This window comes from Lithobates pipiens, unplaced genomic scaffold (genome assembly GCF_037356315.1).
Source record: "Lithobates pipiens isolate NorthernLeopardFrog02 unplaced genomic scaffold, aLitPip1_a1.2 Scaffold_22, whole genome shotgun sequence".
Taxonomy (NCBI): domain Eukaryota; kingdom Metazoa; phylum Chordata; class Amphibia; order Anura; family Ranidae; genus Lithobates; species Lithobates pipiens.
In genome coordinates, this window is record NW_027507784.1 from 181299314 (window position 1) to 181322922 (window position 23609).

Sequence of the window (23609 nt, forward strand, 5' to 3'; positions counted from 1 at the left end):
TCAGCGAGCAGCAATTCTTGTGCTGGCTCGATCAGCCAATAAAACTGGCATCAGTCATCAGCTGCTCGATCAAGGAGAGTAATCACTGCACCAGGACATGTTTCATCAAATCTGCCTGCAATGGGGGGTGCTGGACATAGATCTGCTGGCTTCTACTACGTTTACTGCACAGGGTAAAGGCTGAAGGGGTTTAGTCATTCTGGTAGCTCCAGATTGGCCATGGTGAGGCTGGTCAGACATTCCCTGGCTGTTTTCACTGTGCCAAGATCTTCTGTCCCAGGGATCGATCTTCCACCCTGCTTTACAGTCTGACGGCTTGGCTATTACAAGCCAGGTTCTGAGGGGCAGGTGGTTGTCTTAAAACAATTACCAAATGAGAACAAAAATGAGGTTGAACTTTACATGTACCTTGCATGGTCTAAGGTAGGGATATGCAATTAGCGGACCTCCAGCTGTTGCAAAACTACAAGTCACATCATGCCTCTGCCTCTGGGTGTCATGCTTGTGGCTGTCAGTCTTGCTATGCCTCATGGGATTTGTAGTTCTGCAACAGCTGGAGGTCCGCTAATTGCATATCCCTGGCCTAAGGCTTAAACGTATATCTTTAATTTTCATATACAAATGGTTAGATTTAAGAGCAGAATACAACTGGTTAAATCGACAGTTACTGTAAGTCTATCCAGGATGTGCTGGTCCTGGCTTAAGAATCAAGAAAACTGGCCTACACATTTCATGGGGAGTCCCGTTTCATTAGGGGCTTAGATTGGAGCACAAATTTGTTTATATATTGTAGAGATATATATGAACATATTGACCAATAACGCATAAACATTTAACAACTATATTACAAAGAAATCTTTTAACATTAGAAACTTTCAGTATTCTGAATTCAGTATATTTTCAGAGTCCTGTTGCTTTAAAATTTTGTAATGGTATCCTAATGGAGCTCGTTACATACACCACAGCATGTCATGGGCAAAATTGGCAGGGAGGACAAATTAACTAATGTAAAATAGAAGTATAAACAAACTGTATTCTAACATCTACATTCATACGTAGAAAACTACCGAGAAGACTGCTGAGAAGTTGAATCGGCAGTCTTCTTGGTAATTTTCTAGGTATGCATGTAGATCGTAGAATACAGTTTGTTTATACTTCTATTTTACTTTAGATAATTTGTCCTCCCTGCCAACTCTTTTTGCCCATGACATGCTGTGGTGTATGTAAAGGCTAGTTGTATATGTTTTTGTCAATGTTGTTTGTATACCTGTGGAGCACAAATTTTTACGTATAGTGCAATCTAAGGCCCTGATGAAGCAGTACTCCCTGCGAAACGCTTGGCCAGTTTATTTGATTCAGCCAGGACCAGCACATCCTGGATAGACTTGCAGTAACTGGTTTTAACCAGTTGTATTCAGCTCTCTTAAATCTAACCATTTCATCAGTTGTTTTTTTTTTTTTTTTGGTATGTGTATTTATTAGATCCTATAAGGTACATGTAAAGACTGCCCTAATAACAGTATTGTCACTGTTTTCTGATTTTGAAACTGTTCATGTGTTTTTCCTGAAAGCTTTCTAATGGCGTGTATGGTTTTTAAATGACCGAGAATTGTCAGTGAAATCTCATATTACGAAGTGACCATAAAATACATTGCTTTGGTGTACTGTTATTTCACTGATCAAGTTCCAACTGGTAATGTAACCAGCAGTAGGTAAAAATACCACAGCTTACTAGGGGAAATGTGGTAGTTGATCATTGTTACTACATATAGATGCACTGACCATATAGGGAAACTTCATTATTCCTAGATCCCATTTAAACCCTATTAATTAAATTCTGGTCAGACACATTTTACAGGTTCCCAAAATATACCATGGTTTGACAAATTTCCTGAACGTTTCAGATGTGGGTTTATTTTTTTATTTTTATTTATCATTTATGAATTAATGGTATCTTCATGCTTTTAGGGCTGGTTGATGAACAGCAGAAAGTTCGTACCATCAGTGCCCTGGCTATAGCTGCTTTGGCTGAAGCAGCCACTCCATATGGTATTGAGTCTTTTGATTCTGTGCTAAAACCACTGTGGAAGGGTATCCGACAGCACAGAGGAAAGGTATGTTGAATGTTTTTTCTGTCAACTAAGGGTTGTGTTTGTGTTTTTTTTTACCATGTCATTACCAATGTAGTATTTCTGCTATGACCTTTTATAAACCACACTTCAGAAATTGTCCTTTGAGCAGCTAATGTGCCATTAATGACTGCAGTTTTTAGCATTTTAGTTGGCTGAAATCTGTACACAGAGCCAAACCAAGTGGCTCTGTACCTTTGATCACTGAAATGAACACGCATCAGATTACAAATAATAAACAGCACTATTTACCTTGGGGATAAAGTGATGAATGAATCACTCCTTAGATTAGTGCCAGATCGCGGGCAGCAGATTGTGCAGTGGGGGAATGCTGCACGTGTTTAGAGAGTCAGTAATCGGCATAAGTCCATTAATGGTCCATAAAAATGATATATTGATAGTCCTTGGGTTTTAATAAATGGGGTTAATTTAGGGCAAGCTCTTCCAAGAGTAGAAGCCAGCTCTGTATATCAACAAGGAGATAAAAACTGGAAAAAAGTGCCTCTAATTGTAGTGTAATGAGACAATTTATTAGTACACTGAGGGACAATTTGCATGTATTACAAATGTATAAGGCTCATATGGACTGGCCACCATCTGAGGTGTGGAACGCCAGAGGTCTGCAAACCTGAAGCCGCGATGCAGGGAGAGAAGGGCAGGCCAGGCCACCCTGGTCCAGAATGCTGAAGCAGAACTGTGTGGCGTGCAAGCAGTTCACAAAAAAAATAAACACCAAATGCACTTCTCTATTGAATGGAAACTATGGCAAAAATGCATTTAAAAAATTGTGCGACTTCTGAATTGCCTGACAAGGAGAATCCCATAGTTTTCAATGATGCAGTCCTTTGCAACTGCAGTTATTTCAGCCCCATAGATTTTTAATGCTACAAATGTGCCAAAAAGCACACTAAAGAAAACTCGCTGCTCTCCACGATGTTCTTGAGCTACTCTGGGGAGTTTGTCACTCATAGGGCAGCCCATTCAAATGAATGGCTGCCCTGTGCGTGATGTGCATTTTACATGTAAAAACGCACAAAAAAGTAATCGAACGTGCGTTTTCTGCTTGCTTGTGCATTAAATGTGCTTTTAGGCAGCAAGGATGACCTGGGGGAGGAGATGGGAGGTTTAAAAAAAAAAAAAACGCTTGTGGTCTTAAAGTGTGTTGTGTGTTTTTTTTTTATTTTTTTTTTTTTTATTTTTTTATTTTTTCCCCCGCTTCCCAATTTTTAAGCATTGATCGCTTTATTAATGGCAATGGTCCAATATGTCCACCATAATGTCGCAGTGACGGGTAAAAAAAAAAAATTATCAATAAAAATGTCATAAACCTATCCCCTATTTTTTTGTAGACGCCATAACTTTTGCGCAAACCAATCAATCGCTTATTGCGATATTTAAAAAAAAGCTCTATTTATGGGGGGGGGGGGGGAATTTTGTTTGTTTTAAAACGATGCAGTGCCCATTTGCAAAAAGTGCTCTGGTCAGGAAGGGGGTAAATTCTTCCGGGGCTGAAGTGGTTAAGGAATGCTTATCTTATGTTGACATTACTTCCTCTCACTGGAAATCACATAAGTGATATGGGGAAAAATTAACGGAACGCATCAAAAACAAATGTGTTTTTGATGCCTTTTTCAATGGAGCGGTGTGAAAGCATCCTTTGTGTAAAATACCATGTGTTCCTGATGGTCCTGCTTTCCTATGAAAAACTGACCACACTAAGTAGGCGAACACATTGTGGTCAGTTCTCTAGTGGTGCTGAGAACTCGGCCTCCTCTCCAATGATTAGATTTGTCTTGACGCTTCTTTCCTGCACAGCCATTCGATGGGAGTGTGTGTGTGTTTTTTTGTTTTGTTTTTTAATAATACTCCAGCTTTCTAAGCTCCTTATGCAGCTGAGAACAGAGGCTATGGGGTTACTTGCAAAAAAAAGTATTTGGGACACATGCACACTGTTTTACAAGGGTTTACATATACTTTAATTCTATTAAATTCATTTCTGTTCAGAAATCTTGCATCTTGGGATTTATTTAATACAGAATGAATATGTAAAATTGCTACTTATGTAGAGAAAAGGGTTGCATAACGCCTGCAGATATACAATTTTTTTAATATGAATCATACATTTTTTTTTATTTTTTTTTTTTTTATTTTTTTTTTTATCCTTTTTACTAATAGGTAAATTTCTGTTTATATTTTACCAGGGTCTAGCTGCATTCTTAAAAGCCATTGGCTACCTTATACCTCTCATGGATGCTGAATATGCAAACTACTATACCAGAGAAGTCATGTTGATTTTAATCCGAGAGTTTCAGTCTCCTGATGAAGAAATGAAAAAGATTGTTTTAAAGGTATTTTTCCTTGTTTTACTTATGTAGCATTATATGGGTTTCATTATTTCTTGAGCCTTGCTTATTTGCTTGCACTTGATCTTTTATGATTTTTAAGCTTGTTGCTTATGGAAAAATTACCCGTGAGTAAGGCTCCTAGAATACATGCTTTGCTGAGGTATTGATAGCTGGAGGCTACAATTGTAATGAAAGGGTGCAAGATGAGGACTCCTCGCTGATCTGGATTTAATGAAGTTGAGGTTCTTGGTTAGTGAGTGCATGGGGAAAGGACATATAAAAGATGCATCAGTTTTCTTTACCCTGGCTGTCTTTATTTGTTTTAATGGTAACAATATCCTTTGGCATTGGTGGTTGGCCTCTGCATATCCCTTTTGTAAACTGCTTACTGTGATTAGAAAAGGTTTACAACATCAACGTATCTTTAGTAATAATATTAATAATATATTATTTTTTTTTTTCTTTTGCAGGTGGTGAAGCAGTGTTGTGGCACTGATGGTGTGGAAGCAAATTACATTAAAACAGAAATTCTTCCTCCATTTTTTAAACACTTCTGGCAGCACAGAATGGCTTTGGACAGAAGAAACTATAGACAGGTACACGCAGTCTACTTTTTAATTCTGGTCTATAATATAGTTTCAATCATCATCCTCTTCTTTTTTTTTTTTTTTTTTTTTTTTTTTTTTTTTTTTAATTTGTTTTATTTTAATATTTAAATTTGATTTTCTTCTTGTGTGCAGCTGGTGGACACCACAGTTGAGCTTGCAAATAAGGTTGGAGCTGCGGAGATAATATCTAGAATTGTGGATGACTTAAAGGATGAAGCTGAGCAATACAGAAAAATGGTCATGGAAACCATTGAAAAAATAATGGGCAATCTTGGAGCTGCTGACATTGACCACAAGCTTGAAGAACAGCTGATTGATGGCATCCTTTATGCTTTTCAGGAGCAGACCACAGAGGTATGTTGCAAAAGTGCATTCCTCCACAGTAGCCAGTGTGAGTGTGATAATTTGAATATGTAACTTCAGAATTTACATGTTCAGGAAGAGACTGGAGGGTATGTGTTCTGTTCTAGTGTAAAAAATGTGTTTGTGCTACAATACAATTAAACCACCTGAAGGCATATCCAGTGTCTATAGGGGGATCTAATGTGTATATTAGTGCATTACTATAAAGATAAATATCAATATACAAATATAACCAAACTTGTATGGCTTTACAAAAAGAAATACCTAAAAATCCAAATAAAATGCAAAATGGATATTAAAATCCACAACAAAGTCATAAATGGCTGTCCCACTGTGCAGAAAGTTCAAACGAATGCAATAAAAGTGTGATTTTAAAATTATCTGAAGTACCACCATCTGGAAACCAACAAGGGTTTGAGCTCACCTCAGTGACTGGCCCCTGTAGTGGAGGAAAAGGAAGCTTTAGATTGATTATGATGTCAAATCCATAGCTGCAGTTAGATGCCCCAAAGGATTACATAGTCAACATAGCTTCAGTAACATTCAGTTTTAAAAATAAAAAAGGAGGGGGGGGGGGGAGAGGAACAGTCTCCTAATGTGAACCATAGCGAGGTGAGCTCACATTCTTTGGGGGTTCCAGGTGGTGGTACTTTGCAGGAGGTTTTAATTGGAATTGTTTGGACTTTCTGCATAGTGGGAATGGAATTTTATGACTTTTTTTCACTTTTTTGAGATTTGCGTGTTTTTTTTGTTTTGTAAAGCCATATATATTTGTTAGATTTGTATATTGATATTTGATCTTTATAGTGCAGCACTAAATGTCAGTCAAACCCTGTGAGGTGGGAAGGGGAGATGGGGCCGAGCCACGTTGCGTCTATGGACACGGTGTGTCTTGGGAGCGAGCCACCATGTAGGTCCCCAAGTGACTTGCAATGGGGGCCGCACACAGAAGGGGAGTGAAAGCTCTGGTGTGACACCCCAGTAAAGGAGGTAAGCAGCTGCTCTGTGCAATATCATTGCACAGAGCAGGTAAGTATAAACATTTTTATTTTTTTGTTAAATAAGGGTTTAAGGTTACTTTAATTACATTTTAGTGTCTGTATCATGTTCAAATAGTCATCTCCTCCCTTACTAAAGCCACGTTAAATGTAGCTATGCAACAGCTTTTGCTGTCTAGCTCCAGAATTCATTATGGATATCTACACCTCATCAAACCATTAAATGCTTTCCCATTGAAGTGGGTTGGACTTGAGTTGCACAAATGCGAAGGATGAGTTGCAGACCTGAGAAGACTTTGGAAAGCGTTGCGCCTGGAAAACAGCAATGTTATAGAATAAAAATGAGTTGAGAGAGTACACACAAACACACTGCTGGCTGCATTTGCTTTATTTGTATATGTTATTATGCTTATATTGGTAAAGTGTGTGCTGAATCGCTTGTACGCCTGTAATGATGGTATGTATGTGACTGAGACTATAATTTGCAGGTCCTGTAACGATTAACTTTTTTCTTCTTTAGGATTCAGTTATGTTAAATGGTTTTGGTACAGTTGTAAATGCTCTTGGAAAAAGAGTGAAACCATACCTTCCACAGATTTGTGGTACTGTGTTGTGGCGTTTAAACAACAAATCTGCTAAAGTTCGACAGCAGGCTGCTGATTTAATATCTCGCACTGCGGTTGTCATGAAAACGTGTCAAGAGGTAACGCTTCCTTTTTAATAGATTTACACCTTCTTTAAATTTGATGTGTTGTTTTCTAACTCAAATTTTTTGATTTTTTTTTTAGGAAAAACTAATGGGACATTTGGGTGTTGTGTTGTATGAATATCTTGGAGAGGAGTATCCTGAAGTACTGGGAAGCATTTTAGGGGCGCTGAAGGCAATAGTCAATGTTATTGGTAAATATTATTTTTATTATTTAAAAGGTTTCTTTATTTTCCAGGAACTGTGGTTTAATTTTGTGTTTTTTTTTTTTTTTTTTTTTTTTAAACTAGGTATGCATAAGATGACTCCTCCTATAAAGGATTTGTTACCAAGGCTTACGCCTATTTTGAAAAATAGGCATGAGAAAGTACAGGAGAACTGCATTGACTTGGTTGGACGTATAGCTGATAGGTAATTTTTTCTTCTTCTTTTTTTTCTCTATTTAAATCGTGTATTAGTGATGTGTCGGGCAGGTGTCAATAATGTTTTCTCATTCATTTGGGTGGGCAGCTTTAATCTTTTTGGGTTTTACTGCTACCTACAGGAGGTTTTGACCCTGACAAACAAAGGCCAGCATGCCTTTTTTTTTTTCCCCTCTTCACTCAAGACTCTTTACATCACTGCTGGAGCCCCCCCCAATTATGTTATACTCAGCGCTTCCACCACATTGTAGTTCTCACAGCCTCCCTCATTACAATACTCGGTGCACCCCTCCCCCTTCCTACATTACTGTTCTCAGCTCGCTCTTCCACATTACCCCCTTCACACTGATGTCCTAATTTCCCTCTCTCCTACCTTACACAGATGAGGGCTGGAGGCACACCAGGACTGAATGAAGGGCATAAGCTGCAAGCTGGTGATTGCTTGGAATGCCCTGCATCTTGGCAACCAATTGCCTGCTTGTTTACCTCGGGCAACTCCCGCCCTCCCTCCGGGAACTGTCCGGCCTCCTGCTGTTAGCTCTGCGAAGATGTCAGCGGTGACGGCTGGGAGAAAAACGGGATCCTGAATGGCACGACTGCTGCAGTCTGGGTGGAACAGCAATTGGGTCTGGATCTTGTCTGCCATTAAGTGATGCCTGACCTAGAGGAATCAGCCTGTTGCTTCTACCAGTGCAATTTCTAGTTTTGGGACCTTTTTTAAACCCAAGTCTGCAAACCCTTTTCCATAGCACCCACGCTTCCAACTCTTTCTCTGTGGAACTTTTAAAATACCCTGACAATTTGTTTGCTCCCCCCAAGTGTCTATTAGCCTGGCTCCCATTTTGGGAAAGATTTCGTACAGAAGTGGGCTATCCCCAGCAAGAACCTGTATGAAGTTACATGTTGACAGTTGAGCTGCAAGCAAAGTCCATGAACTACAAGAGCACTGATCAGCATGCTGGTAGTTCATTGAGCACTAAAAGCAGTCTGCCGTGATGGAAGATGGGACTTGTAGTTCATTCATTCAGAGATCTCTGTAAATTAATTATGTCGCTGTGCACTGTAGAAAGCATGTGGGATAGTGTGTAATGCTGGCATTGCAAGGCAATTCTTTCCAGCTAACTATTTTTGACAAAGATATAGTAGAAATGTAGATGGAGTATACCAGATGGGGCATGTTTTTGTGTCATTCCTTAAAATACATGCTTAAAGTCCTTTTTTTTGTTTGTTCTTTCTTTTAGAGGAGCAGAATATGTTTCAGCAAGAGAGTGGATGAGAATTTGTTTTGAGCTTTTAGAACTGCTCAAGGCTCATAAAAAAGCCATCAGGAGAGCCACTGTGAACACATTTGGTTATATTGCTAAAGCTATTGGGTAATGTTTCCTCATTTAATTTTAAGGTTTGAAATATAGTGTGTGTGTGTGTGTGTGTGTGTATATATGTGTATATGTGTGTGTGTGTATGTGTGTGTGTGTATATATATATATATATATATATATATATATATATATATATATATATATATATATATATATATATATATATATATATATATATATATATTAGTGTGTATGTATGTATGTATATGTGTGTGTGTGTATATATATATATATTAGTGTGTATGTATGTATGTATGTATATATATATATATATATATATATATATATATATATATATATATATATATATATATATATATATATATATATATATATATATATATTATATTATTGTATTTTCAAAGGGGCTATTGACACCAACTTTTCACCACATGTTGGTAACAATCATGTAATCGATACATACAAGGAAACCAAAACAAATACGCTTAGGAAAATAAGTTATGTATAATGAAATGGCATGACACAGGGATAACATATTGAACACACGAAGATAGGGAGGTGAAAAAAAGCATGGATGTTACACATAACTTAATTTTGTGAAATTTCTTTTGGCTTCTTCGTATGTATGGGTTGTTACTGATATATGTAGTGAAAATTGTCAACAACACCTTTAGAAATATATTTACCTAGAAAAATGGTGACGTGCTCAATACTTATTTTAGCCGCTGTGTATGATAATTTTTTTCTTTTTTATTATTATTATATCTTAATGCCATACATGAGCAGATTGTGCAGTACTATGCATGAATGCAAGTTTTTAACTGTTTGTGTGACTCATCAGTTGCTCTACATATTAAGGCAAACAAATCTACTTTTGTGCACATTGTTTATGAAAATTGATAACTATGTAACTAGTTAACTATGGCAGGGTGGGGGCATATTTCTGCTGTTGGATACCATTAAACCTTTATCACTTTTACCTACAGGTAAGCCTAGATTAAGGCTTACCTGTAGGTAAAAGAAATATCCCCTAAACCTACATGGTTTAGAAGAGATTTGCAAAAGACAGGCACCACTGTCTACAGCGCATGCGCCGTAGACAGCGGCGCGCAGGTGCACTGAGCGTGCCGCAGCTAACGGCGGTCATGCGTTTAGTGACGGTTCCCGCGTGCATGCACAGGAATGATGCCATCGCGGCTCCGGCCATTCACAGCATCGGAGCCACGGTACCCGGAAGGAAGGTGGATGCTTTATGGAAGAGGGGATAGTGGTGACATCGCTGGCTGTGTGTCATAGTAGCCCATTATGCTTTACCTTTGCAGGGAAACAAAGAGGAAGTAAACCCTGATGGGTTTTACTTCCTTTAACTAGGTGTACAAGGTGACTGGATAAAAGATTTAAAATGGCAAAGCAAATTTCTAGCAGTATTAGGTCAAGTACATCTGACATGTCTGGCGCTGCTGTGGTGCGCTAAAGCTTTCAGCAGTATATTTAAAAACACATGTATGTATAATGTATTTGAAAACAAAAGTGTGTTATTTGTTTTAAAATAGAATTAAACCAATTTCTTTAACAGTATCCCAAAACTTGTTACCTTTTAGGCTGGGTTCACACTATTGCGATGCGGGAACGCCGCGAATCCGCGGCGTTTTCCCGCATCGCTCACCTCCCGCCGGCAGTTCACACTGCCCTATGCGGACGGCTGGGAGTGTCAATGATATGTTAATGACACCCCCAGATCCGTCGGCATATCGCAGTGCGATCTGCCGACTCGCACAGGAATCGGATCGCATGGTGTGAACCCCCATGCGATCCGATTCCGTTGCGGACCCAAAAAAGGGTCCTGTGCGAGTTTGCTGCGGGACAGCTGCGAGTTCAGCCATACTATCTGTATGGCTGAACTCGCAGTGCTACGGAGATCGGATGTGATTTGCTGTGCGAATCACATCCGGATCTCCCCCCGCAGCAGTGTGAACCCAGCCTAAAAGACATACTGTGAATATTTGCAGTCACAATTGCTTGAGCTCTCAACCAAGCCATCAAGGCTGGTATCCTAATGAATCGCATATACAGCACCATGGCAACTGCAGGTCAGAGGCAGCTTCCTTGGCTGTAACTGGTAAGAGGGTTTAGATTTGCTTTAAGTGCACTCTTTGCTGCTTGGAGGTGACACCTCGAAGCACCGTACACACAGACACTAAACTAATTAGATGCATTTTGGTTGCTTTAACCAGTGGGTCACTATAATTGTACAATGAATGTAAAATACTCTAAAATGGCACATTCAGTATGGATGTAGCACAGTCCATGAAATGTAAATTTTTACATGTTATGTATATGTTCTTATGGCTTTTGTGTAATTTTTTTTTTTTTTTTTTTTTTTAAGACCACATGATGTGCTTGCTACACTGCTTAATAACCTAAAAGTGCAAGAAAGGCAAAACAGAGTGTGTACCACTGTTGCAATCGCTATTGTTGCAGAAACATGTTCACCTTTTACAGTTCTACCAGCGCTAATGAATGAATATAGAGTCCCAGAACTTAATGTTCAGAATGGTGTATTAAAATCCTTGTCTTTCCTTTTTGAGTATATTGGAGAAATGGGAAAGGACTATATCTATGCAGTAACACCTCTGCTCGAAGATGCTTTGATGGATAGGTAATCTTTTATTGTTTATAAGTAAATTCTTGTATGCTTCACTATATTTGTCGTTTTTTTTTTTTTCTCATAAATCTCTTTAAATGTCATTGCTTGGTGTATGATTCTTGGAATGGACACCTCCCATATGCAACGTTTGCTATATTATGTTGTCTTTTAATATTGTAAAATTACTTTTTAAATGTTGTAATTTTTTACAAAAATAAGTATGTGTTGGGATGACTCTGGGCACGAATATTCTCTAAGTGCAGAACTTTTTTTTTTCCCCCCCATCGGTAAAGTGAACACTTTCCTAGTCATATAACATTTGAAACAACTAATGCTGTGTATCGAAGTGATAATTTTATGCTTTACACATGCTGGTATTTACAGCAAGATGGCCTTTCCACCAATGGCAAATAGTGGGCCAGGACCAAACTTTAAACAAATACATTACTGAGTTGTACATTTTTCAGAAGAACAAGGTTTGTAAAATAACAAAAAATTTTTTAGAATCCCAGAGAAGATATTATGTGGCCAACTTGACCTCTTCAACCCTGCGATGTACAGGTAGAAGTGAAGCTGAAGTGGTTATACCAGGATGATTCCAGCAGCTACAGGCATCATCCCGGTATCTCATTATATATATATATATATATATATATATATATATATATATATATATATATATATATATATATATATATATATATATATATATATATATATATATATATATATATATATATATATATATATATATATATACATATACATACACATGCTGGTATTTACAGCAAGATGGCCTTTCCACCAATGGCAAATAGTGGGCCAGGACCAAACTTTAAACCAATACAATATATATAATAACATTTTGGCAGCGCTACTCCTTTTTTGTAAAAACAATCCTAGCAGTTAATTAGCCGCCTGGATCGCTTTTACAGATGGCACAAGGGGTTCCTCCCTTGTGCTCTCCTGCCCCACCGACTGACCATAGAGATGACTGAGGACTAGAACATCCCTGGTCATTTCTATGGTCCAAGAACCCGAAAGCAATTACTTTCTTTATCATACATCACAGGAAACACAGAGCAGTTATTCATGACTATCTGGGTTATACGCTACCTCTAGGTGATTGGACACTGGCAACCAGTAGCAAGAAGGTTCCTCCCATACGGGAGTTACCTCAGTTTTTCGCCCGTGTCTTCAGGTGATGGTCACGAACCTGAAGCTCTTCAAATTTTGTCATTTTAAGCATCCCAGTGAAGACGATGTGATCAGATCCGTTCGGATGGCATAAAGCTAAAGAAAAAGTTTTGCTTGTAACGTGTCCTATTTAGGCGCTGGACCCTTGGATATTGGTATTCTGGTCATTTTCTTGCCCAAAATTACCCAAGGGTGCTTTACAGGCCCAAGGGTATGGACCCCAAGATGGGGGTCCCGGTCCTTGAAGGTCCACAGAGGCACTACCCGCCGTGATGGGGGAAGATTTTGCCTGGCTTTCTGATCCTGCAGCGTGGACTGGTGAGTACTCCCTCTGGGATTGCTGTATTTCCCCTCTGTTACTGTGTCTTTTCAAAGCTGTTAATGAATGTCTCCTTGCTTTGTTTTTTATAACGAAACGCTGGCGGAGACGCCGGTGCCGTACGAACGTGCGCACGTGCTGTGGTCATACGTGAGCGCCATTGAGGTGATTTTCGCCTCGTATGGTTGGCAGTCTCCAGGCACGCATGCAACTTATTTTGGCACCACTATACGTTTGGATACCACGCCTTTCGCATTGATCGTATGACGCCATTTGGAAGCCTTTAAAAGGAGGCTGTGTGTGTGTGTAGGCATAGAGCTTGTTGGGCACGTGAGTCTACAGGTTTTTGGACACAGTTGCATCAGGTTTAAAGGGGACAGTGTTAAAACTGTAATAGCTGCTGTATACTGGATTACAGTTAGAAGCTCAAAGGGAGTGCTGTCCTCCCATACTTGTAAGCAATGTCTTCCAGGAAGAGACGAACAGGGAGCAAGACCACTACAGGGTGAAGAGTACCCCCTTTTAAAAGCAGGAGATCAAACTCTTGAGGATATTATCCTAGCTTCCCCTAAAGGTCCTGCAGCTTCTGGCTTGGCTGAGCCATTGCATTTGTCAGGCATTGTGGCCACAACTGGTGTCTCTGCCTCGTCTTATGTTACTAAAGATGATTTGGCATCTGCATTATCTGGCCTTGAAGGTAAAATAGCCGGTATGATTGCCTCGGTAACACAAGCAGGGAGAAAACGTAACAGATCTCCCTCTCCAGAACCTGATCATGGTGAGTCACCTGAGCATCAGGATTCTAATAACCAGGCAGGGCCTGGGGACCCAGAACCAGAGTGGGAGGAGGATCTGGTCTCAAAGGATTGGGAAGGAGGAGAAGCTGAGGACTCCAACGGGAGAGTCTAGCTCGGACGAGCCATTTTCAGCCTCCCATTCCAAAAAATCATTTGTCCATTCTCTGACAGAGATGGTTCCAGCTGGATTTAAATTACCCCAAGTCCAGGAAACTGGACCCTCCTGTTCTACTTTTGGGTTCTCTTCGACCTCAGCAGAGTTCCCAGGCATTTCCTGTGCATCTGTTATTAGAACAGGTGATCTATGCAGATTGGGATCATCCTGTGAGGATATAATTACCTCCAAAAAGGTTTCCCCTCCTGTCTCCTATGGAGGAGAAATTCAAGAAGAAATGAGGTACACCTCTGGTGGATGCCGCTATTTCTTCAGTAAATAAAAATTTGACCTGCCCGGTGGATAACACCCAGGTATTTAAGGATCCGGCTGATAAAAAGCTAGAAACCTTGTGTGACATTGGGGTGTTTAGCTCAAGTGGTTAGATGCATTTTCAGTCCACATCAGACAGGCATTTCCAGTTAAGGGCCTGGTAGCCCACGTTTATTAAAGGGAAAACAAAACAATAGTCCATCCAGGAATCCCACGCAGGGGTTTAACTTCATTCAGCACACAAATGAAAACATACCAAGCCACCTGGCTCTCAATTGTCAGCAGTTCCTCTGCTTGCTCCCAACATATTTATCGATTCTTTCCAGCCCCCTGGACTCACTGTCTTCCTGACTCTCAAGGCTGTCGGCCTTTCCCAGTCCCTTACACTGACTACAGTCTCCCACAGGGCAGACCACTCTCCAAACACAGGTTTGTCTTCAACCAGCAGCAAGCTGCTCACACTCCACCATTCTCCACCCTCAACTCCCAACAGCCCCTCGTTATATGGGCTGTGTGCAGCTGGGCACACACCCTGCTCGCTATCAAGACCCGGACACAGCGTTGGAGATCCCGTCCCACCCGTGACACTCGGGGATCTCCAAACTACAGAATCCCACCTGGAGCTAGCAAAACCTGGAGAAAACTGACAGAGCAGTTTTCTCCATTTAAAAGCTACACTCTCTGTAGTCTTGCAGTCCGCAGATATGCAAACTATCTTTTTCCTCCAATTTCATAAGGGCAGAGCCTCGCTCTGCCACACTTGCTAAAGGCCTCCTTTTCAGTAGCTGGTTCAGCTGTTCAGCCAGTGATAGCGGCTATTGGCATCTGCCAGTCCTTAAAGGATCGTGTTAAAAAAATTGGTCAGGAACCTACCTCTTCAAAAAGAAGCTACCAAGGAATTATCGGAGCTCCCTCGCACCTTGTGCTTTGCAGTGGACGCATTAAAAGATGCAATCCAACAGATGTCTCGTTGTGCACTTCTGTCCGTACATAAGCGCGGGGTCTTGTGGCTAAAAAGCTGGTTGGCCGAGACACCATGCAGAAAGCTTCTTGCAGCTTTTCCTTTTCATGGTGAATGCCTGTTTGGCGAAGATCTTAATAAGTATATCCAAAAGATCTCAGGTGGGAAAAGCTCGTTGCTCCCTGTTAATAGGAAGAATAATCGACCCTCCTTTAAGATTCCCTGTGCTCCAGGACCTAGTTCTTCTCCCAATTGGTATCGACGGCCTCAGCAGTCCGGTTTTAAAAAACAGCAGGGTCAGAAAAAAAACCTGGACTCAAAGGTCAAACAAGCCCAGTTCTAAGTCTACCCTGTGAAGGGGCGCCCCCACTCTTACAGGGGGGGGGGGAAGACTTTGGCTGTTCTTGGATGCTTGGAAAAATCAGGTTCAGGACAAGTGGGTCATTTCCATCATAACATCAGGTTACAAGATAGTTTCGGGAGTTCCTTACAACTCGGTTCTTGAGCTCAAGGGTTCCGGCGGAACCAGAGAAAAGGAAATGTCTGCTCCTGGCCTTAGAGCATCTGCAAAAGCCAGGGAGTAATCATCGAGGTCCTGCACGGGGAAAGGTTCAAAGGGTTTTACTCAAACCTGTTCACCGTACCAAATGGGAGGTAAGGCCCATTTTGGACCTCAAATCTCTCAATCTGTTTCTAAGTGTTCGAAGTTTCCATATGGAATCAACTCGCTCAGTGGTAAACTCCCTAAAGAAAGGGGATTACTTAGCATCCATAGATATCAAGGATGCATGCCTTTATGTGCCCATCTCCATGCCGCATCAACGGTTTCTCCGTTTTGCGGTAGAGCGGCGACGTTTTCAATTCGACGCATTGCCGTTCGGTTTAGCCACGGCATTTGCTTGGTAGGATATCTGGATGATCTTCTTTTGAAGGATCAATCTCGTCCCATCCTGGTCCAAAACATCTTACTGTACAAATTTTGTAACGCCTAGGTTGGATTCTGAATATAAACAAATCAAACCTTCACCCCACTCAAGTATTAACGTACTTGGGCCTAAACTTGGAAACTATCCAAGAAAAGGTGAACTCGTCTGGAGGATGAAAAAGGAAAAAACATCTGTTCACCTTTCTATGAGGCTATTGGGCAAAATGGTTGCATCTTTCAGTGCAGTTCCTTATGCTCCATTCCACTCCAGGTTGTTCCAGAGCAACATTTTAAAGGCCTGGAACAAAACCACTCTAACTTTGGATCATCCTATGGTCCTGTCCCAACAGACTCTACAAAGCCTAACTTGGTGGATCAAAAACCAGCAATTTAAAGGTCTGAAAGTCCTCTCCACCAGTGGCCTGGAAAGTTGTGACCACGGACGCCAGTCATCCGGGCTGGGGAGCAGTTCTGAGGGAAGCGTCGGTCCAAGGACAGTGGTCTCAAGCAGAGAGGGCCTTGCCCATCAATCTCTTGGAAATTTGGGCAGCCCGGCTAGCTCTGCATTCCTGGACCAAGCTGCAGGGTTTCCCAGTCCGGGTTCAAACCGACAATTTCACAGTGGTTGCTTATATCGACCACAAAGGAGGCACCAGGAGCGTAGCGGCTCAGGAGGAGGTGGATCACATATTAAGATGGTCAGAGAGGCGTGTGCTGTTTTTGTCGGCGGTATTAATGCCAGGGGTAGACAACTGGAAGGCAGACTATTTTAAGTCTCCAAAAGTTGTTGCCAGGGGAATGGTACCTTCATCCTGAAGTTTCTCCAGATTTGTCGACATTGGGGGACCTGGATGTGCATCTTCTAGCATCCGGGGATTCAATGCCAAGCTGTCAGATTTGTATCAAGAACCAACGATCCTCTTGTAGTCGGGACGGACGCATTGGTGACTCCTTGGCACCAGTATTCCCTGCTGTATGCCCTTCCTCCAGTCCAGATCCTGCCGCATCTGCTGCGCAGGATACAAGAGGAACTAAGACCAGTGATCCTGGTGTCCCCAGCCTGGCCCAGGAGGTCCTGGTACACGGAGATCGTGAAATTGGCAGTAGGGGACCCTCCGCTACGCCTGGATCTATTGTCCCAAGTACCGATATTCTATCCTGTTTTACGGTCGCTGAATTTGATGGCCTGGCTATTGAAGACAGATTGCAGCCCATTCCTTGGTGCGTACCTTTGTTAAGGGAGTGACGCACCTAAGACCACCGATTTAAGCCCCCATTATGCCCCTGGGATTTGAATTTGGTACTGTCAGTCCTTCAGTATCTTCCCTTTGAGCCTATTAAGCAGATTCCTTTGGTCCTATTGACCAGAAAATTGGTCTTCTTGGTGGCCATAACTTTGGCCAAAAGAGTGTTGGAGCTAACCGCCCTTTCATGCAGAGAGCCTTACTTCTGCACCAGGACAGGGCAGTCTTGCGCCCTCGTCGGGAGTTGTTGCAGAAGGTAGTTTCCAATTTTCATTTGAATCAGGATATCATTCTGCCCTCCCCTTTTTTCCAAATCCAGGGTCTAAGGAAGAAAGGTTACTCCACTCGCTGGATGTAGTAAGGGCAATTAAAGTCTACTTAAGGGCGTCAGCCCCTTTCAGGAAAACTGACTCTCTTCTGCCTGAGGGTCCTAAGAAGAAAGGACAGGCAGCTACGACTTCTATCATTCAGGCATAGGAGTTGGGGCATAGGATTCCACCGAGAGACCTGAAAGCACATTCCACAAGAGGGGTTAGTACTTTGTGGGCAGTGCATCGACAGGTGTCTTTGGCTCAGGTCTGCAAGGCAGCCGCTTGGTCTTCAGTTCAGACATTCACCAGATTTTATCGGGTGGATGTCAGGTTTCGAGAAGAGACAATCTTTGATCATAGTGTTGCAGGCGGCCTTATAGGGCCAAAGGACAGTTGGGACTTGTCTAAGCTGTGTATCCCTCCCCTCAGGTGCATTGCTTTAGGACATCCCAGATAGTCATGAATAACTGCTCTGTGTCCCGTGATGTATGATAAAGAAAAACTGATTTTTAAATACAGCTTACCTGTAAAATCCTTTTTTTTTGAATATATCACGGGACACAGATCCCTCCCCTCTCTCCTGGGATTTTTCATTGCTTGCTACAAAACTGAGGTAACTCCCGTATGGGAGGGGTTATATGGGAGGAACCTTCTTGCTATTTGTTGCCAGTGTCCAATCAACTAGAGGTAGCGTGTAACCCAGATAGTCATGAATAACTGCTCTGTGTTCCGTGATGTATTCAAAGAAAAGGATTTTACAGGTAATCTGTATTTAAAAATCAGTTTTTTGTCACTTCCGTTTTCTCCAGGATTTAAACAAGCCATTACTTAGGTTTGATCTGATGCTTTCCAATCTTGGTTTGATCAGATGCAGAGGAGAGATCAGAAGGCAGAGAGTAAAGAGTACCTGTCACTGCCCATACTATCACAAGGGGAACATGTTGTCCACCCCCTGTGATAGTGAGTAATAAAGTTTTTGATTTAAAAAGAAGAAACCTTTTATTTTTAAAGTACCCCTGTGCTCGCATGCAAAGGCACGCATTAGTTCTGCGTGTATAAATAAACAGTGATCGCAACACATGTGAGGTATCACTGCAGATGTCGGCTCAAGAGCAGTAATTCTACCTATGTAAATCTTAAGTGGTAACCTGTAAAGGTTTTTTTTTTTTTTTTTTAAAGCTTCCCCTATATGGATAATTTAATTTTGTTTGTCATTGTTTCATTGGTGTGTGCATTTTTGAAGTGACATGTTTGGTATCTGTTTACTTATAATATTTTACCAAAAAAATGATAATTTGTGGTGTATGTGTCTCTGCACTAAAATTAATTTAAGAGGTATGTTGTGTTTTTTTTTATTTTTTTATTTTTTTTTGTTTTTTTTTTCCTTCCCAGAATCATACTTGCCTAGGTGGCTGCAGCATCAGTCCTCCGATGCCTCTACACTTAGAACTGAGCGATCGAACATTGCAGATGGCTCGGTTATCTCTGCTCCCCCGAGCAGAGAGCTGTAGACTGTCAGCAGCTCTCCGCTCTGCCTCCTGCATTCACTGGAGTGCTGAAAGCTGTGGAGGGGCGGGGAGCTCAGGGGCTTTACACCGGTATCCGTCCAGGCACCTGGTGCATCCAGACTTTGTCATGATGACACAGTGCCTGGACTGTTTTTTGTGACGTCAGCAGTGAGTGGACTTCAGCCCGCTCTCTGCTGAAAATGGGTCACAGGAGTGCAAAACAAATTTTGGTTAAATGTTGATTTTTACATATGTGAGAATAGGCCTGATTTTAAATTGGTTAAATTGTACATGATTCTGTTTAGTTGGCAAGACTAAAATATGTGAAACATGATTTTTGTTTTAATATATATATATTTTTTTTTATTCTTTTAGAGATCTTGTTCACAGGCAAACAGCCAGTGCCGTTGTTCAGCACATGTCCCTTGGAGTTTATGGTTTTGGTTGTGAAGATTCTTTAAATCATCTGTTAAATTATGTATGGCCCAATGTATTTGAAACATCTCCTCATGTAATCCAGGCTGTCATGGGAGCGCTTGAAGGCCTTAGGGTTGCTATTGGGCCATGTCGAATGTTGCAGTATTGCCTACAGGTATGTCTAGAGGATTTTTTTTCTGTTTTGGATTTTGGGGGTAAAATGAAAACTTTACTGATACACGAAATGCAAATTACAACCCCACTTGTTCACAAGGATAGAGAAAAAGATGCATGTTTGAAATGGATTATAATATATGTATAAAATTATCTCTCTCTCTTGAGCCTGTAAGATAACTGTTGTGGTAGTCCCCTTTTCAAAACCAGTGTTAATAGTAATATTAACACATAAACTCTTGGCTCATTTTTGTAATCCCCTTTCCCAATAGCAGCTGTATAAATATCCTAACTGTACACTAATGCCTATATCACAAGAATACAGCTCTTGCCTGGATCCTAGAAATAAATTACATAAGCCCCTCAGCGCAAATTGTTAAACAAGTTAATATAAATTTTTTTATAAGATCATATAGTGAAATTAAAAGTATAATGCAATTTCATATAAATCAGTCACCACAATTTTAGAAGTCTATTAAGTGTTCCTGTGCTAAAGTGTGCAAATGTGCAGATCTCCACTCTTAGTGGTATGAAAGTACTAGTGCTTGAAAACCTGAAGGTTGCATGTAAAAAAAATAAAAAAATAAAAAAAAATATTCTCCCCCCCCCCCCCCCCTCCTCTCCCATTCACACATGCACTTAAGAGCACCCTCTTACTCCCTTAAGGTGAAGGTGACCACTCAGAAACCAGTGACACCTTCAAAGTCCAAAAATTTGTTCCTCTGCCATAAATTAGACTGCTTTCCTAGGAGGTTATCACACTTTGTTGTATGCAAAAGTTTAGGAACCCCTGACAATTTTCATGATTGGGTGTTTGGATCAGCAATTTCATTTTGATCTATCAAAGAATTGAAGGACACAGTAATATTTCAGTAGTGAAATTAGGTTTATTGGATTAACAGAAAATGCGCAATATGCATCAAAATGAAATTAGACAGGTGCATAAATTTGGGCACCCATGTCATTTTGTTGATTTGAATATCTGTAACTACTTGGCACTGATTAATTGGAACACGCAATTGGTTTGAGCTCATTAACCACTATGCGCCCGCCCTATAGCCGGAAGACGGCTACAGAGCGGACGACAACTGCCGGGAGGCCGTTCCTGAACGGCCTCTTGTTTACTTCCGCAATGCGTGCTCCCGCGAGCGCGAATCGGGGAAGTTCTGTGCTGGCCGTGTCCCTCGGACACAGCCAGTCACAGATCGCTGTAAATGGCCAATCACAGCAGCCATTTACAGCACGATCGGCCTATCCAATGAGAGAGTATCTCATATGTAAACATATGAGATCATCTCTCAGCGCCGCTCTCCCTCCTCACACAGACAGCATGTGAGAAGGGACAGATTAACGGCTGCAGCAGCCGTAAGTAAAAAAAAAAAAAAAAAAAAAGTGCCATCCTCCCCCATTGCTATTGTCATCGGTGCCATCTGTCATCGGTGCTACGTATCAGTGCCACGTGTCATTGTCCTGGTGCTCCAGGGCCTTAAAGTGTAATAGGTAGCCAACAAGTTAGATGCTCCTAGAACATGTGACGGCGCTCCCTGCATGTTGGGCCTCTCTGTGGCCAGGCTGTGAAAATGTCCCACACATGTGGTATTGTAATACTCAGGAGGAGTAGCAGAATTTTTTTGGGGGTGTCATTTTTGGTATGCACATGCCACGTGAGAGAAATAACCTATTACAATGACAATTTTGTGGAAAAAAAATAAAAATAAAAAATCTTAATTTTGCAAAGAATTGTGGGGAAAAATGACATCAAAAAGCTCACCATGCCTCTTACTAAATACCTTGGAATGTCTACTTTCCAAAAAGGGGTAATTTTGGGGGTATTTGTACTTTCCTGACTTGTTCGGGTCGCAAGAAATGAGATAGGCCACCAGTGCATCAGATGTGATCAATTTTGTATGATTCGCACCACAGCTTGTAGACTCACTAACTTTCACAAAGACCAAATAATATCCACTAATTTGGGTTATTTTTACCAAAGATATGTAGCGGTATAAAATGTGGCCAAAATTTATGAAGAAAAAGTAATAATTTGCATAATTTTGTCACAGAAACAAAGAAATTGCGTTTTTTTTTTTCAAAATTTTCGGTCTTTTTTTCATTTATAGCGCAAAAAATAAAAACCCCAGAGGTGATCAAATACCACCAAAAGAAAGCTCTATTTGTGGGGAAAAAAGGACAAATTCATTTGGGTACAGTGTTGCATGACTGAGTGTCATTCAAAGTGGGAGAGCACCGAAAGCTGAAAATTGGTCTGGGCAGGAAGGGTGTTTAAGTGCCCAGTAAGCAAGTGGTTAAGCCTTGAATTTCAGGTGCATCCAATCATGAGAAAAGGTATTTAAGGTGGCCAATTGCAAGTTGTTCTCTTTGATTCTCCTCTGAAGAGTGGCAACATGGGGCCTTCAAAACAACTCTCAAACTCTGAAACAAAGATTGTTCTACAATTTTGGTTTAGGGGAAGGCTACAAAAAGTTATTGCAGAGATATAAGCTGTCAGTGTGCACTGTGAGGAACATAGTGAGGAAATGGAAGACTACAGGCACAGTTCTTAAGGCCAGAAGTGGCAGACCACATAAAATATTGGAGAGGCGAAGGATGGTGAGAACGGTTAAAAATGGCCCACGGACCACCTCCAAAGACCTACAACATCAACTTGCTGCAGATGGTGTCACTGCTCTGGTTCTGAGGTTGTTGAGGACCATGTAAAGTAGGAGCTCTTGATAGTACGGGCTGAAAAGCTGATAAATTAAGCTAGAAAGTGGATCAGCAAGCAGCCCGACACTTGCGGAACACCCGTAGGTAGAACAAAATGGGAATCGCCATCTAAATGACGCTTTGGACTTCACAAACTTGAACAGCTCAGACCACGTTTATAGAATGAAGCACCTTCGTAGGATGTTTTGGGTTAGGACAAATGTCCTGATTTAGGTAGAACAAACTTCAACACTCCTTTTCACCTTGGGTGGAAAGGAGTGTTGAAGCCACAGCATCGCCTATCCTGTGAACTTGCAGGAAAGCACAGCCAATTCTGAGACCCTGTGAGCAGAGATAATGGTAAAGTACATCCTTTAGTCATAAGAAATGACCAGGATCAATAGACTCAGCCTGAGTGACTGGGGAGCGAGCACACACTGGTCGTTCACCACTTCGCGCCCCCCATGGAAAGCCTCTTTCTCTGGGGGCATTCGGCGAAAAAGGAAGAGGGCCTTGAGGGCCGCCGGGGTACCGTAGAAGAGGCTCAGGACTTCTCTGTGCAAAACCATTGCACATAGCTGGTAAGTATAAAATGTTTTTCTCTTATATTCACCGACCGACACAGCTCCTCTCTTAGACCATTGTGTTGTATACCTTTCCCTTTAGGAGACACTAGGCAAAGTTGTAACGCAACACTCAGAACTTTCAGTTCCGTTCAGGGGGCGGTTCTCTCGGTATCAACCCTCCACCCTGCCTTGCAGTAATCAGTTTTATTTTGCCTAGTGAAGGAGACAGACCCTAGGAATCCCGCGAGCCCATAAGTCTGTTTTTTTTTTTTTTTTTATTTTTTTTTTTTTTTTAATGCAGAAGCTTCGCTTTTTGTGCAAGATGAATGATCCTGTGATCTTCTATCAACAGCCGGCTGGGTGACAGGCTGGTTCACTTATCCTTTTAGTCTCCCCAGTCCGGCCATCGAGCGTGTGCAGGTCGCAGCTACAGTTCGGCGGGCCACGACATACCTTAGCTCCAGAGGTGGTCGGTGAGCTTTTATGCTCCGGGGCATACATA

General features: G+C 41.3%; 1 protein-coding gene across 2 annotated transcripts in view; it reads left to right on the forward strand.

Moving 5' to 3' along the window:
* Positions 1-23609, forward strand: part of SF3B1 (splicing factor 3b subunit 1) — a 107037-nt gene that overhangs the window by 77643 nt on the left and 5785 nt on the right. For both annotated transcript variants that reach the window (XM_077448705.1, XM_077448706.1), the window contains 10 exons: positions 1969-2114; positions 4331-4477; positions 4945-5070; positions 5215-5436; positions 6964-7146; positions 7232-7343; positions 7440-7560; positions 8813-8944; positions 11298-11570; positions 19623-19839. In XM_077448705.1, coding sequence (XP_077304831.1) covers positions 1969-2114; positions 4331-4477; positions 4945-5070; positions 5215-5436; positions 6964-7146; positions 7232-7343; positions 7440-7560; positions 8813-8944; positions 11298-11570; positions 19623-19839 — 1679 coding nt within the window. The remainder of the gene's footprint in view (positions 1-1968; positions 2115-4330; positions 4478-4944; positions 5071-5214; positions 5437-6963; positions 7147-7231; positions 7344-7439; positions 7561-8812; positions 8945-11297; positions 11571-19622; positions 19840-23609) is intronic.